Source organism: Leopardus geoffroyi, chromosome C3 (assembly GCF_018350155.1).
Source record: "Leopardus geoffroyi isolate Oge1 chromosome C3, O.geoffroyi_Oge1_pat1.0, whole genome shotgun sequence".
In the NCBI taxonomy this organism is placed as follows: Eukaryota; Metazoa; Chordata; class Mammalia; order Carnivora; family Felidae; genus Leopardus; species Leopardus geoffroyi.
Window position 1 is genome coordinate 71,480,659 of NC_059338.1, and position 13,485 is coordinate 71,494,143.

Genomic DNA, 13,485 nt, shown 5'->3' on the forward strand with positions numbered 1-13,485 from the left:
GTTGTAAACCCACCATCTGTTGTTTTAATGAAAAGCTCCAGGAATTGCCTGCCATCCGTGTGCGGGGTTAAGGCACTCTTCTCCGGAATCACTGCAATTTTAGGCTACGTGCTGCCGCAGCAAGCACGCCTAGTACGTTATTAGCATCATTATTTATATTTTTATCGCAACTGCTTATTTTCATACTTTTTTTTTTTAAGGTTTATTTTCGAGGGAGCGTGAGCAGGGGCGGGGCAGAGAAAGAGGGAGACACAGAATCCGAAGCAGGCTCCAGGCTCCGAGCTGTCAGCACAGAGCCAGACGCGGGGCTCGAACCCATCAACTGTGAGATCGTGACCTGAGCCGAAGCTGGATGCTCAACCGACTGAGCCACCCAGGCGCCCCTCTACTTCTTTTAAAGCAAATAAGAAGTGAGAATTACAATTTACTAACAAATTTTCCATTTCCTGTTCTCTTTCTTCACACAGATGTTTCCACGTCCTATCATTTCCCTTCAGCCTGAAGAATTTCCTTTAACATTTGCTATTGCACAGGCCTGTGGCAAACACATTGTCCATTTCATTGTGGTAAAAAAAAAAATTACAACATATAAGCTGTCACACAGCTATTTCTAAGTGTCCAATTCAGTGGCATTAAGTACATTCACAGTGTTGTGCAGTCATCATTTCTTTCCAAAACTTTTTCATCGTTCCAAACAGAACCCTGTACCCACAACGTTTTAACTCTCCATTCCTCCTTCCCACAGCCCTTGGTAACCTCTACTCTACTGTCTCTAGAAATTTGCCTAGTCTAGGTATTTCACAGGAGCGTAGTCATACGACATACGTCCTTTTGTGACCCGTTTATTTTACTTAGCAAAGTGATTCTGAGGTCCACCGTTGTCACAACGGGGATCGAGAAGTAGTACATTCCTTTCCGAGGCTAAATCATAGTCCACTGTCTGGACAGACCACATTGTCCATCCATTAATCCTCGGGGACAGTTGAGCCGTTCCACTGACCATTGTGAATAGCGCTTCGTCCCCGCTCTCACTCCTCGTGGGTACACACGCAAGGTGGAACTGCTGGGTCATATGGTAATTCTAGTTTTGACCTTTTGAAGAACCTCCGGATTGTTTTCCCCAGCAGCGTACAACATTTGTACATCTGTTTTGCACTTGTTCCCGCTGATAAACCGGAATCTTTCATGTTTTCGGAGCTTCCCCGCCCAGGGACCCCTCGTTCCGGAGTTTCCTCTCCTGCCCTGGCCCACGGGGCAGCGTTAACAGAGAGCCTCTCCAGCGCTCGTGCCACCAGGTCCCCCCGCAGAGCCTCCACAGCGTAATTCTACGCGGAGAAGAAGCTGCGCTGCGGCCGAAGAGGGGTCCGGACTTCGGCTCCTCGCCTGGTCCCGCAGGGAACGAGAGCCCGTAGCACCGGAGCCAGCTACCGCCGCACCAGGTCCGAAACCACCCGCCTTCGGCCGTCTCCGGTCCCGGGCGCTCGCGCCCCCGGCCGGCGCGCCGTGCTGACGCCGCCCCGCCCCTTGCCCTGTGCGTGCGTGACCCCGGCTTTCCGGCGGCGTTGCCAGGACGACGGCGCGCTCCTCGCAGCCCGGCCAACGCCCTGGCCTAGCTGCAGTGCGCAGGCTCGGAGCTTCCGTGGGCCCCGCCCCGCCGGTGGGGAAACAGTCGCGCGGCGATGACGTCTCGGGGGCCCGGCCGGGCGTCGCGGACTCCGGAGATGGAGGAAAAGGAGCAATTACGGCGACAGATCCGTCTCCTGCAGGGTGGGTCGGGCCGGGCCGGGCCGGGCCGGGCCCGGGTCGCGCGTCCCTTTCTTTACCCTTCCTTACCTCACGGCGGGCCGCTGCCCGCCTCCCTGAAGGGGGTCGCTCCGCGCCCTCGGTCTGGACGGCCAGGTCGGGTCGGGTGGGGGCGTGGGTAGGGTCGGGGAGGCGGTGGGGAACCCGGAAGGGCATCCGGGCCGGCCGGGGTCAGCCCCTTGCCCGTTTCTCCGGACGGGTAGTGCGTGTCCTTCAGGCGCTGCAGCGGGTAGCGGCGGGGCCGTCGCTTAGTAACCGGCGGGAGGCATCCCCCCCCCCCCAACCCCCACGGGCGGGCACTTCCTCGGCGCCCTGTCGCTCTCGGTGCCACACAGTAGGGTGGAGAGCTTGACCTGGTGCCGCGTGGGAAAGCCCCTGGACGCCTCGTCTTGGCTCCTTCCCTCCACACAGTCACAGTTCTCTTGATATTCCAAGGCCTCCACTCGCCAGGCCTCAGTTTCCCATCTTTTCAATTTTTACACCCAAGTTGAGGTTTCTGTTCTGAAAAATTTCCGCATTTAAAGTTTTCCCATGAAGAGAAGACTTAAGGATTTGGAAAATGTGTATGGGGGAGAGTCCAGGCAGGCTGGTCCAGCCTGCCAGAGGCTTCTGTCACAGCTGTCCTGGAGTGTCACCAGGTCTGGACATGGCTTTTCTTGGGTCTGGGGACGGGACTTGTGGTGGGGAGCATTGTAACGGAGGACTTAGCTACTGGTTTGCTGGTTGAGGCCTAACTCCCTGGGGTGTTCCAGCTGAACCTGTACCCTTCCTGCCCCGGGACCGCTATCCACTGTCGGGCCTCCAGACAGTCAGGCCTCTTCTCCCCTTAGAGGAGGACGGTGTGACATTCCCATCAACTGTGGAGTGCCGACCCCTGTGTCACTTGTCTTACGCTCATTGTCCCGTGCGCCAGGCAGGGGGGATTATTAAGGAGTACTCCTGCCTCCTTTCCATCCGTGGAAAGCCAGAGGGCCTCCGTGGCTGACTGGCCCCCTTGTTGAGGCATTAGAGCATGGGGCCTTGCTGGTCTCTTCATATCAAGTGACATTTCACCTCAAAGCATTGTGGACCCGGTATAATACTCCCGACAGATTAGGAACATGAAGCCACAGGGGTGTGTTTTCAGTGTAAGCGACTAGGCTGGAAGCAGACTGATGGGAAAGGCTCATGGGAAAGATGGGCGGAGGGAATTCGGGCTGAACTGTCCTGGGGCCAGGCGGGGGCTCACGAGGGAGGTGGGGTCTGTGGGGTGTCTTGTCGGCTGACGCGCCTCCGGGGGACTGGGCTGTTGGCTGATTTTACTGTCAGCCTCTGGTTACTTGAGCCCGTGATTCTGCCTTCTCAGGTCTGATCGATGACTACAAAAACCTCCATGGCAACGCCCCTGCCCCGGGCACGTCGGCTGCTGCCCGCTGGCAGCCACCTGCTTACAACAGCAGCAGGGCCTTCGGTGCCAGCTACCCTCGTCCCGGCCGGAGGGGCTTCTCCCTGAGCCATGGGCCTGCATGGCGCAAGAAATACTCCCTGGTGAATCGGCCCCCAGGAGCCTCAGACCCGCCCGGTGACTGTGCCGCACAGCCACCTCTCAGGGCTGGGGGCAGCCGGGGTCCTGACCCCGCGCAGTATGTCCTGGAGAGGCAGGTCCAGCTGAGTCCAGATCAGAACATGGTTATCAAAATCAAGCCACCATCAAAACCGGGCTCAGCTAGCGCTGCAGGGGTCTCTCGGGGTTCCTTGGAAGGATGTGAGGACCCCTCCTGGAGCCACCACAGGCCTCAGGAGGGCGAGGGCGAGCCCCCTGGTGGGCAGCAGCAACCCTCGAGGCTGGGAAGAGCCAAGGGGAGCTGCGGTACAGAGGACCCCCTTCTGGTCTGCCAGAAGGAGCCTGGCAAGCCTCGGGTGGTAAAGTCTGTGAGCAGCGTGAGTGACAGCCCCTCTGAGCCCCGGCGGACTGTCAGCGAGAGTGCGGTTGTGGCCAAGGCACGCTTCCTGTCCCCCACCCTGCCCCAGCGCAGTGGCGCGGCTCCGGGCCGGACGGTGGGTTCACACTCTGTGGCCAGCTGTGTCGCCCAGCACCTTGGAGATGGGAGAGTGAATGCTGGCCACCCAGATCAGCCGGCTTCCTCCGGCTCGGTGGCAGGCCCAGCCAGAGCAGCTTCTGGACCCAGGCAGGCCCGGGAGGCCTCACTGCTCGTGTCCTGTCGAACCAGCAAGTTCCGGAAGAACAACTACAAGTGGGTGGCTGCTTCAGCCAAGAGCCCCCGGGCCACTCGCAGGGCCCTCAGTCCCAGAGCAGCCTCGGAGACCGTGTGCAGGGCCCCCTTTGGCACAGCAGCACAGGGGGAGAAGCCACAGCTCAGAGCTGATCCGGATGCCAAGCCCAGGAGGTCATCCGCGTCCTCCACGCTCGGGGCCTCCCCCAGCAAATACAAGTGGAAGGCGTCCAGCCCCTCGGCCTCCTCATCCTCCTCCTTTCGTTGGCAGTCGGAAGCTGGCAGCAAGGACCATGCCTCCCAGCTCCCATCTAGGTTCCCCCCAGGGGACAGACCGGCAGTGGGACCCAGCGGCTTGAAGCCCCTCTTCAGTGAGACCCCACTCTCGGCTTACAAAGTGAAGAGCCGCACCAAGATCATCCGGAGGCGGGGCGGCACTAGGTAGGTGCCCCTGCCAGCACCCCAGGGTCCTGTCTGGGCAGGCGGGGCAGGCCTGGGCCTGGCAGCTCCCTGCTGGGCATGCGGAGCGTGTGAGAGGGCTCACCTGCGGGGCTGTGGGAGGAGGAAGTGAAGCATCACCGGCTATGGGTCCAGCCGAGCGTGGCTGGTGGCGTTACTGTACCCAGTGCAAATGAGACTGGGGTTACTGGGGTAACCGGGGCTCAGCCAGTGACGACAGGGGGAGCCCTCCCATCTCCTGTTGGTGACAGACCAGAGGCTGCTGGGGCAGCTTCTGTTCCGGGTCCACTGGGTTTGCGGATGATGCTTTATACCCAGCTATGCACTAGGTGCGCAAACCCAGAGCGCACTGGGAAGTCTGCCTCCTTGGCAGCCAGGTGACCAGGGGAGTCACTGTTTCACTGAATACGGGTCGTTTCCCTGGCCCTCCACCTGCAAGGATCGTGCAGAGGCTAAAAAATGGCGTTGTGGCTCAGGTTTGGTCTGGGGTTCGGACTTCATCACGGCAGCTGGTAACTGCAAGGGCAGAGTCACTCTCACTGTGAGTCCCCTTTGAAGGTCCTTCCTGCTGTCTGACCTTGGTCCTTGGCCCTGCTCTCCCAGACAGTTAAAAAGTCCCCTGCCTTTTCTGGACGGTGGCCGGGGAAAAGGCACCTGTCCCTGATGTGGACAGGGGAGCTGTGAGCAGTAGCCTCTCCTGCAGAGGTGGCTGGGGGCAGCTGGTGGCGGCCCCTCCCCTGCGGTGGCTCCTTAGTGCTGTCCCCAGCCCCCAGCCCCACTGGAGAGTTCATCTGGCCTAGGGACACTGAGGGGACCTGGTGCAGATACACCGGGTGGGGGTCAAGGGTTGGGAGCAGCTCTCCCTCTGCCCCGGCTCCGGGCTCTGAAGTGGGGGAGGAGCGCACGGGCCGCTGCTGAGAAGGCGGGCAGGCTGGGACCTCCCGGGGTGATTCCACGGTGCTGGGGTCTGGATGGGCAGGGGTAGATGGGGAGAGCCGCCCTGCTGGGGGAGCCCGTTGGGAGCTGCCTGCTCTTTGTCTCTGCAGCCTTCCCTGCGACAAGAAGAATGGCGCCCCGCCTGCCGCCACCGCCAAGAGCCAGCTGAGCCTGCGGCGGAGGCAGGCCCCCCGGGGGAAGAGCAGCCCCGTCCTGAAGAAGAACCCCAACAAGGGCCTGGCGCAGGTCACCAGGCACCGGCTGTGCTGCCTGCCTCCTGGCCGGGCCCACCCCCCCACCAAGGAAGGTAGGCCCCGGGGGGAGGGGGTGCATCTTCTGCAGCTGCGCCGGCTCTGCTCGCCTGTTACGTACGAGCCACCTTCCCCGTCCCGAGGACGCTCAGCCTGGGGGGCGGCGGGTGGCTCGGGCCGGAGTGGAGGGGAGGTCCGGATGGACGTCTGTCCCCACAGATGAGCCGTCACACCGGGACGCTGCTCAGGGCTGGCTGTGTACACAGGCCCCTTTGCGTCCTGCCCCGGGTGCTGGGGGTCTCGGAGGCATGGGGCAGGGCGGTCCCTTCCACTCTCCTGCCGCCTGCATCCTAGCCCACGGGCACCAAGACTTTTCCGTAGTGACTTGCCACAAGGAGAGTGGGTCGGGGCAAGTGGAGATTGGGTGGCTGGGCCAGGGGCCTCAAGATGGTGATATTTCAGTGAAACTTGAGTACCAGGGATGTGGTGTGAGGCACCTTGGGGAAGGATGTCCCCGTCACAGGCGGCAGTGTGTTGAGTGGCCACGGCTATTCCAGATGCTTGCTCTGAACGGAGGTTGAGGGGAATCGGGGACTGTGGCTCTGGTTCCTGGTGGCTGACTGTGACCCAAGTGGGCCCAGCTGGTCCCAGCTTTCTGGGTCCTCCGTGTGCAAGCTCCCCTTCCTTAGCGGGTCGGAGAGCGAGCAGACAGTGTGATCTGGGCCCCAGATCCGCCCCTCAGGAAGGGCCGCCCTGGCCTGCTGCTCTCAGACCCGCCGGCACCCAAGCTGGGGTTTCTGCCTCTGGCTGGCCTGGGAGCTCCCTGCTTCCTGCCCTGCCTTCTTGGGGGCCAGAGTGCTCTGCAGAGCTGGGTTCCCGGAATGCCGGTGAGCATCCGCCGGGCGTCACCCCTCTCTGCTGGACCTGGAAACAAGTGTTCGTGGAGTTGCTGAGCCAGGTGTTGAGTGGGGCAGGGTTACACAGACCGCGCCCTGGGCCCCTCCATACCCTTCTTGTGTCCCAGGTGCAGGGTGTCCTAATGGAGGGGTGGGCGCCGAGGGGGTTTGCAGGGCATCCCAGGTGCACACACTTGACCTCTTCAGCCTGTGCTCTTGGTGTAGCTTGGCCGCCCTCCCAGGAGTCCATTGGGGCTGGCCTTGACTGTGGCCTGGCCAGGCCTCTGCTGTCCGTGTCCCCAAGGAGCCTGGTGTGGGGGCAGACAGGCCTGAGCCAGACCGTTGCCATTCCCCATAGCAGGCACCCCAGAGGAAGGAGCGCTATTCGTATGAACACTTCTCCTTTCTTGTTACTGAGGGCCTGCAGCCGTGGACCCCTCTCCAGATGGGGCAGGGGGCGGACGACTCTGGAGCCTGCCAAACAAAGCTGAGCCTTCCTGCCAGGCAGGTGGTCAGGTGTGCCGTGTGCACTTCCCTGCTCCCAGCAGGAGGACTCTGTGTGGCTGGGGGCTGGGGCGGGGGCTGCCGTGGGCGCGGACTGGATGGACCGGCGGGCAGTGGGCCTGCTACCGGAGCTGCTGGCTGAGGGGCCTCTGGGGAGAGAAGGACACTGGCCACATAGGCCGCGTCCTGGGGCCATGGCCTGGAGCTGGCACCCTCACATAGCGACCCAGGCCAGTATGTTCTAGGACACTCAACTGTGGCTGCCAGGTGGACAATGGCCTGGAGGAGTGAGGGGCTGACGGGGGTGCTGGGTCTGCGGGTTTATGGGCGGGGAGGGTCTGTGTGTCACCTTGGAGCGGTGCCCGCAGGCTCAGGCCCACGTGCTTGTGTACCTTGCTTATGGGGCCTGGGATGACCGTTCTCTGTCTGGGCCTAGAGCTTTAGCGGGTGTTGCCTGAGGACGTGGAGGTTGCCTCCTGCTGGTGGGGGTGTGTAGTGCTGTGTGAGAGGAGGAGAAAGGCTTTGGGCAAGATGGGGTTGGGGGGAGGGGGCTGACACAGTCCCTGCCTTGACGCTTCTCTCCACTAGGGGGCGAACGGATAAGTTTGTAGTTAGAGGAGAACCCTGGCTCCCCACTGCCCTGGCAGGAAAGAGCAGGGGTTGGGGGGTGGGGGTGGGGAGAGGCCTGTTGGGGGAGGGGCTTGGAGAAGCTTCCGCTCACTCATCCACTTATCCATCCCCTCCCTCCATCCTCTCCCCATCCATCCAACTATCTGTCCATTCGTCCATCCGCCTATCCATCCATCCACCTTCCATCCACTATTCATCAAACATCCATCAACCTGTTTATCCGTTTATCCGCTCACCCTCTTATCCCCCCCATCTGCCCTCCATCCCCATCCCCCATCCATCCTCCAGCCAGCCATCCTCCATTCATGTGTCCTCCACCGTCCTGCGTCTCCCCGCTTATGCCTCACCATCACCCCAACCATCCGGCGAGCATGCATCGAGGGCCTCTGTGCAGGGCAGTGTGCTGGCTCCCGTGGGCCCTGACGTGCTGGAGCCGCATCGTTGTCGTGAAGACAGACAGCTACTGGGCGTCGTAAACTAGCTGAAAAGCTCCTCTCAGGTGGTACAAGCGCTCAGAGGAAAGGGAAACGTGGGATAAGGCGGTGGAGAGCTGTTGGGATGGGTGGGTGGTCAGCTTTAGCCAAGCGGTTGGCGTCTCTGAGGAGGGGACATCCAAACAGACCGGCGTGAGGAGAAGAGAGGCGAAAATGCTGTGCCTGTCCGCAGGTGACGGGCACGGGTGGGAATGAGCTCTGCCGTGCTGCAGGAGCAGAGAGGGGTCTGTGTGGCCGGCTTCCCTGAGGGTGGGAGGGGCCGAGGCCAGAGGGAAGGCGGGACCCGATGATGGGCGGGTGGGGCAAGCCTCCGTAAGGCAGGGGGCGGTGACATGGGACCTCCATGGGACCTGCATGAAGATGCTCAGGGATGCGAGGTGGCTGTGTTGGGGGCCCCAGGAGTGTCCGGCAGGCCTGGAGGGGCAGTGAGCCAGGAAGAGCCTGTGGCCAGGTCAAGGAGTGGGGTCCTCATTCTCAGAAGTGGGCAGGAAGCTCAGGGAAGATGCTGGTGCACGGGCCTAAAACGCTGGGCACGTGGCTCCAGACATGCCACCCTGCGACCTGGAGACTGGCCGAGGAGGTTGTGGTGGGACCAGGAGTGGGGACGAGCATTCCCCTGGTTGGAGGACTACCAGGGAGTCAGTGGGTGGCTCCCCCAAGCACCTTCTTCTGCAAGGTCCACAGGCTTCCCTCTCTTGTGTCCCTCCTTCCCCTGCTGCACCTGCCTGTCCCCAGGCCAACCGCGAGCTGCCTCACACACAAGTTTCCGTTTACTGCTGTGGGCATTTGGAGTTCAGACCCTGGGCTCGGGCTCGGAGCCCTCCGGCTGTGCCTTCCTGTGGTGGACAGGCCGCTTTGAGGGTTCCCTTCCCCGTTTCCCCACACAGACCATTGGCTCAGGTCCAGACTTCCTTGGAGCAGTGTAGGGGAGGGACCTGAGCCCCTGTGGGCTCCTGCTGAGTGCGGGGGAGTGCGGGGACGGAGTGAGGACAAGGGTCAGGCTTCCTGAAGCTGCCCGCCCCCACCAAGGTCCCTTCTTCAGCCCTGCCGAACAGCCCGGTGGCCAGCAGAGGGCGTCCTTGCCCCTCTTATTCCTCCGTCCACCTTTTTCTGGTAATTGATTGCCTAATTTTCTCTTTATGTGAAAGAAAGCAGATATCAAGTAATTTGCAGCAATAACCTGCTAATGCTAGGCCAGTATCGAAACTCCCCTGTTCATTTCAAGTGGCAGATAAAACACTAATACATAATTATCCTTGCAAATTGGATTGTTTTAAATAACCAAAAGGCTACGGCCAGGAGAAAGCGATCCCATCTCCCTTGAGTTACTATTGCAGTGTAATTGCCGCGTTCAATCAATTTCCCTGGCATTAGAAATTCCATCACAATCAACATTAAGCTTTATTCATTGTGATGGCTAAGAGCCGGGCCATTTCTCCTCTTTTTCTTAACTGGCAAAATTAATCAGGGAAAAGATTTTAAACATTTACCCGTGCGAAAGAGGTCAGCTCTGCCACTATATTGCTCAGCAGATAAGGGGGCTAATAAAAAGAAAATTGAATTACTAATGATCACCAGGAACAGAGTATATAAAACCTGGCAATCGCCAGTTCAGGAAAAGGGAGAATCAATTTTCTTGGGACAAGGTGTGCTCATTTTTTATTTTGGCGCATATTATCAGCAATTTAATTTGAGAACGCATAAACAGGAGGAAACAGTTAGGGAATAATGAGCCCGGAGGTGTAAGTGCCGCAGGCTATATGCTGTACACAATTTATTTGGCACAACAGATAATCGCTTTAATTGAATTCAAAACTGCATTGTTCAGCAGCCGTGTGGCCGCTGGTGCCTTGGGCCTTGGGGACTGAGCATTATGAAGATCTTGCCCGACTCCTCCTCCTGCTGTCTCCCTTCTGCCTTTCCCTCGGCCTCCCCTCCCGGGCTCCCCTGCCCTCCGACCCTTCTGCCCGGTTCACCCCGAGTCAGACTTTGGTGGGGGGGGTGGGCCAGGTGGCCCCTTGGGGGCACCGTGTGACCCCCCCCTTCTGTGCTCCCCACCTCTCTGCCTCTCACCTCCCTTCCTCCACTTTTCTTCTGGGGATGAGTCTGTTGGCAGCTGGGGTATCAGGAGGTGACACTTGAGGAGGGGCCCAGGGGAGCTTCGTTTGCTGAGGATTGGTGGGGTCTGCCCCATTTTAGCTGCACAGAGACCCTGCTTGATCCGTCTCAGGGCGTCCAAACAGTGGAGAAAGCAGAGAGAAGAAAACCTCTCATAGACCTCAAGAACGGGTTCCGATTTACCACCCATGTAATTGTGGCAATTGGTGGTTCCAGCTTGTGGTGGTCACAGCGCACACGGCTCACGTTGGCTCCTGCTCTGTTGCAGGGTCTGGGTGTCTGGGCCAGCTCGGCTTGTCTCTGTCCACGCCGGGCCCAAGGCCGTGACTTGGGCCACCCTGAGGCGGCAGGCTTGGTGTGCGCCTGGAGTGTGGCTTGTATAGAGTGGGTATTTCCCAGCCCACTCCCACCCGTGCCCTGGGCCAGGGGGCTTCAAAGTGGCCGCAGGTCATGGGGTCCCTGCCAGCCACTTGCAAATGTTTGCTGTCGTGTGCCAAGGAAAAGCCATGGGTGGGTGGGCAGGTGGGTGGGTGGTGGTGTCACCTCCCAGAAGCCGCTTGGGTGGGAGGGCCCTGTGCCTCACCTGCTCAGGATGACGGTATTCTGCCCTCCTCTCCCTCCCCTGCTTCACAAGCCTGGGGCCTTGTGCAGGACGCCCCGGACCGCACAGAGGAGGGGCTGCTGTGGTGGGTGAGGGTTTGGCGGCCACGCAGGGCTGCGGGGGCAGGGATGCAGCTGGTGGGAAGAGCCTAGTTCTCGCGGCGGCCTCAGGGACAGACCAAGGCTTTCCCAGAAGCCAGGCCTCACCCTGCCACTTTGCCCCCAAACCTCTGTCCGCCGTGTGGGCTGCGTGGTCTGGAGAAACTGCTATCACCTGTTGCAGATGAAAGTGGGGTGTCCGCTCGCCTTAGGTCACTGGCAGAAAAGGCAGCTGTGGTCTAGGACCCTTGTTTGGGTCTTGCCGGGTCTTCACCATGCAGCCCGTGACAGTCCCCTGGAGCTGGTATGCAGCTAGGGGGATCTCTGGCTGGGACTGCCCGGTGCTGGGGGGGACCACCCCATGACCCCAGCCAGAGGTGGGGCACCTATTCCCTCGGTCCAGGTTTCTCTAAGGAAGGGCTCAGGGCGTGTCTCCCCACACGAGCTCCCTCGGGCCCTGCACCCACCCTTCCCCCAGGACCTGGGCGCCTCAGCAAGCCCCTTGGGTGGCCGTTCTACCTTCCTCCTGGCCCCGGAGCAGGGACACAATGCATGCTCAGTGGTGGACCTCCCTACCCCCCCCCCCCCCTCCCCTGGCTGGAGACGCTGCAGGCTGTCCTGCCCCTTGCCCATCCCCTCCTGGCTCCTCAGGCAAGTGCACCTGGCCCGCTGTCCTGGGGCTTGAAGGGCTGTCCCGTGGCTCCTGGAGAGGTCAGAGCAGGCCCTCTCAGACTATCTGGGTGTGCCCAGTTTGTGCAGAGACGTCTGCGGGGTTCTTGTTGAGCAGGCGCCAACCTGGGGGACTCGGGCTGTACCTTCAGGGGGTCCACCCATTGCCGGCTCGTGCCTCCAGCAGCCACTTGAGCAGTGGCCCGGGGAGTTCTCTAATGCAGTTCTCCCTTTGCTTCCTTCTTGGAAGGCCTGTGGCTCCCTGTGCATGGAAGAGGCCGGGGCTGGGCAGACAGGGCCCCCCTCTGGCCAGGGTACCCAGTGACCGGGACAGGGTGCCGTGGGGCAGGCAGTAGCACTGCAGCATCCCTCTTGGGAGGCAGCCCCAGGCCCGCTCGGTGCTGGGCAGGCCCGTGTGTAGCGTGTGCCGGTGTTAAGGCTGCGGGCGGGTCGGTGGGCAGAGGGAGCAGAGGGAAGTCCCAGATGTCGCCCTGGGCCCCCACGGGGAGGAGGCTCATTCTCACCACTGGTGCCGATGGCCATTGGGAGGGTGGGGAGCAAGGGGTCTGGCCAGCTTAGAGGGGGTGCGGTCAGGCGGCTGGGTGGGCCCTCCGAACTGGGTGGCCTCCCTGGGAGGCTGTCTGGTAGTGCCCAGACTCTAGGGCACGGTGCCTGAGGAGCAAAGAAGTTGGGGGCAGGGGCGTCACTGCCCACCCGGGGCTCGCCTCCTGGACGTGACATGGGCCTTTTGTGGTGGTTGGCTAGCTCTCCTCTACTGAGCTAGCCCGAGGCTGCCCGTTCCAGCCTTGGGGCATGGGAATCTTGCCGTTGACACCAGGGGCACCTCTGTCGGGCCCCAGGCCCTGTGCTGTGGTCAGGGACTTGGCACTTCTGGCCCCAGCCTCAGGAGGGCCCTGGCTCCTGCCCCCCAGCTGAGGGGGAGGAGGGAGGGCTTCCTGTGTCGCGGCAGGGGAGGGAGGGGGGCCAGGGAGGGCCCGGGCTGGGTGATTTTAAGGAGGGGTGTCCCTCCTGTGTCGCTGGGTGCTGGGAAGCCAGCCCAGGGGTTGGGGCCAAGGGTCGTGTCGGGGGGGGGGGGGGGGGGGGGGCGCTGCCCTGCTGGTTGAAGGAGCCGGGAGGTCAGGGGGCTGGGCGGGGCTTGGTGGGGGCTGGCCGGGATGGCTGCGGCGGAGGGGTCTGCCGTGGCTGGCGCTCACTGGTGCGTGGTTGTCTTGTTCGGCTTTACCAGGGTAGACGCCGTAAAGAGCAGTTAAATCCAGAGTCCTGCTTTCCTAAGGAAAAGAGAAAGTGCTGAATTAGGCGCTGCGAGAGGCAGCGGCAGCGATCCTGGAGCCTTGCATAAATTATCAGGCGCATCGGAGGCCTGGATTTCAGTTTGTCGCGGCCGTGCTAATGAATTGCTCCGCAAGGACTGGCGTGGGAGTGCGCGCGCGCGTGTGTGTGTGTGTGCGCGCGCGCGCACCGCATTTGCCTGGCTCCTGGGCAGCTTCGGAGCCCCGAGGGAAGCCGTGACCACCGCAGAGCTGGGGGGTTCTCGAGTGATGCCGTGAAGCCTGCCTGGCTGGGGCAGGAGGAGTGGCGTCCTCAGGGCGGCGGAGCTTGTGTCCCTGGGGAGCGGGACACCCCTCCCGTGGGCCTGGGGCTCTGTGTCTGGTGGTCGGACGCGCTCCGGGCCTCCTCGCCCACCGCTCCCAGCCCGGTGTGAGGGTCCCTCTCAGCCTGGTGGGCTCGCGGGTGCCCGCCCATCAGCGGGCACTGGGGTGCGGGCGAAGGCTCTTCTACCCCCCTGTCCTGC

At 61.6% G+C, this 13,485-nt stretch overlaps 1 protein-coding gene across 2 annotated transcripts in view; it reads left to right on the plus strand.

The window, feature by feature from the left end:
• Positions 1–1,636: 1,636 nt before the first annotated feature.
• Positions 1,637–13,485, plus strand: part of ZC3H3 (zinc finger CCCH-type containing 3) — an 88,646-nt gene continuing 76,797 nt past the window's right edge. Inside the window, exons 1-3 of one of the 2 annotated variants that reach the window (XM_045453413.1) lie at positions 1,637–1,767; positions 3,149–4,457; positions 5,522–5,718. In XM_045453413.1, coding sequence (XP_045309369.1) covers positions 1,680–1,767; positions 3,149–4,457; positions 5,522–5,718 — 1,594 coding nt within the window. In that variant the 5' untranslated portion in view covers positions 1,637–1,679. The remainder of the gene's footprint in view (positions 1,768–3,148; positions 4,458–5,521; positions 5,719–13,485) is intronic. The other variant, XM_045453412.1, reaches the window with a different exon arrangement.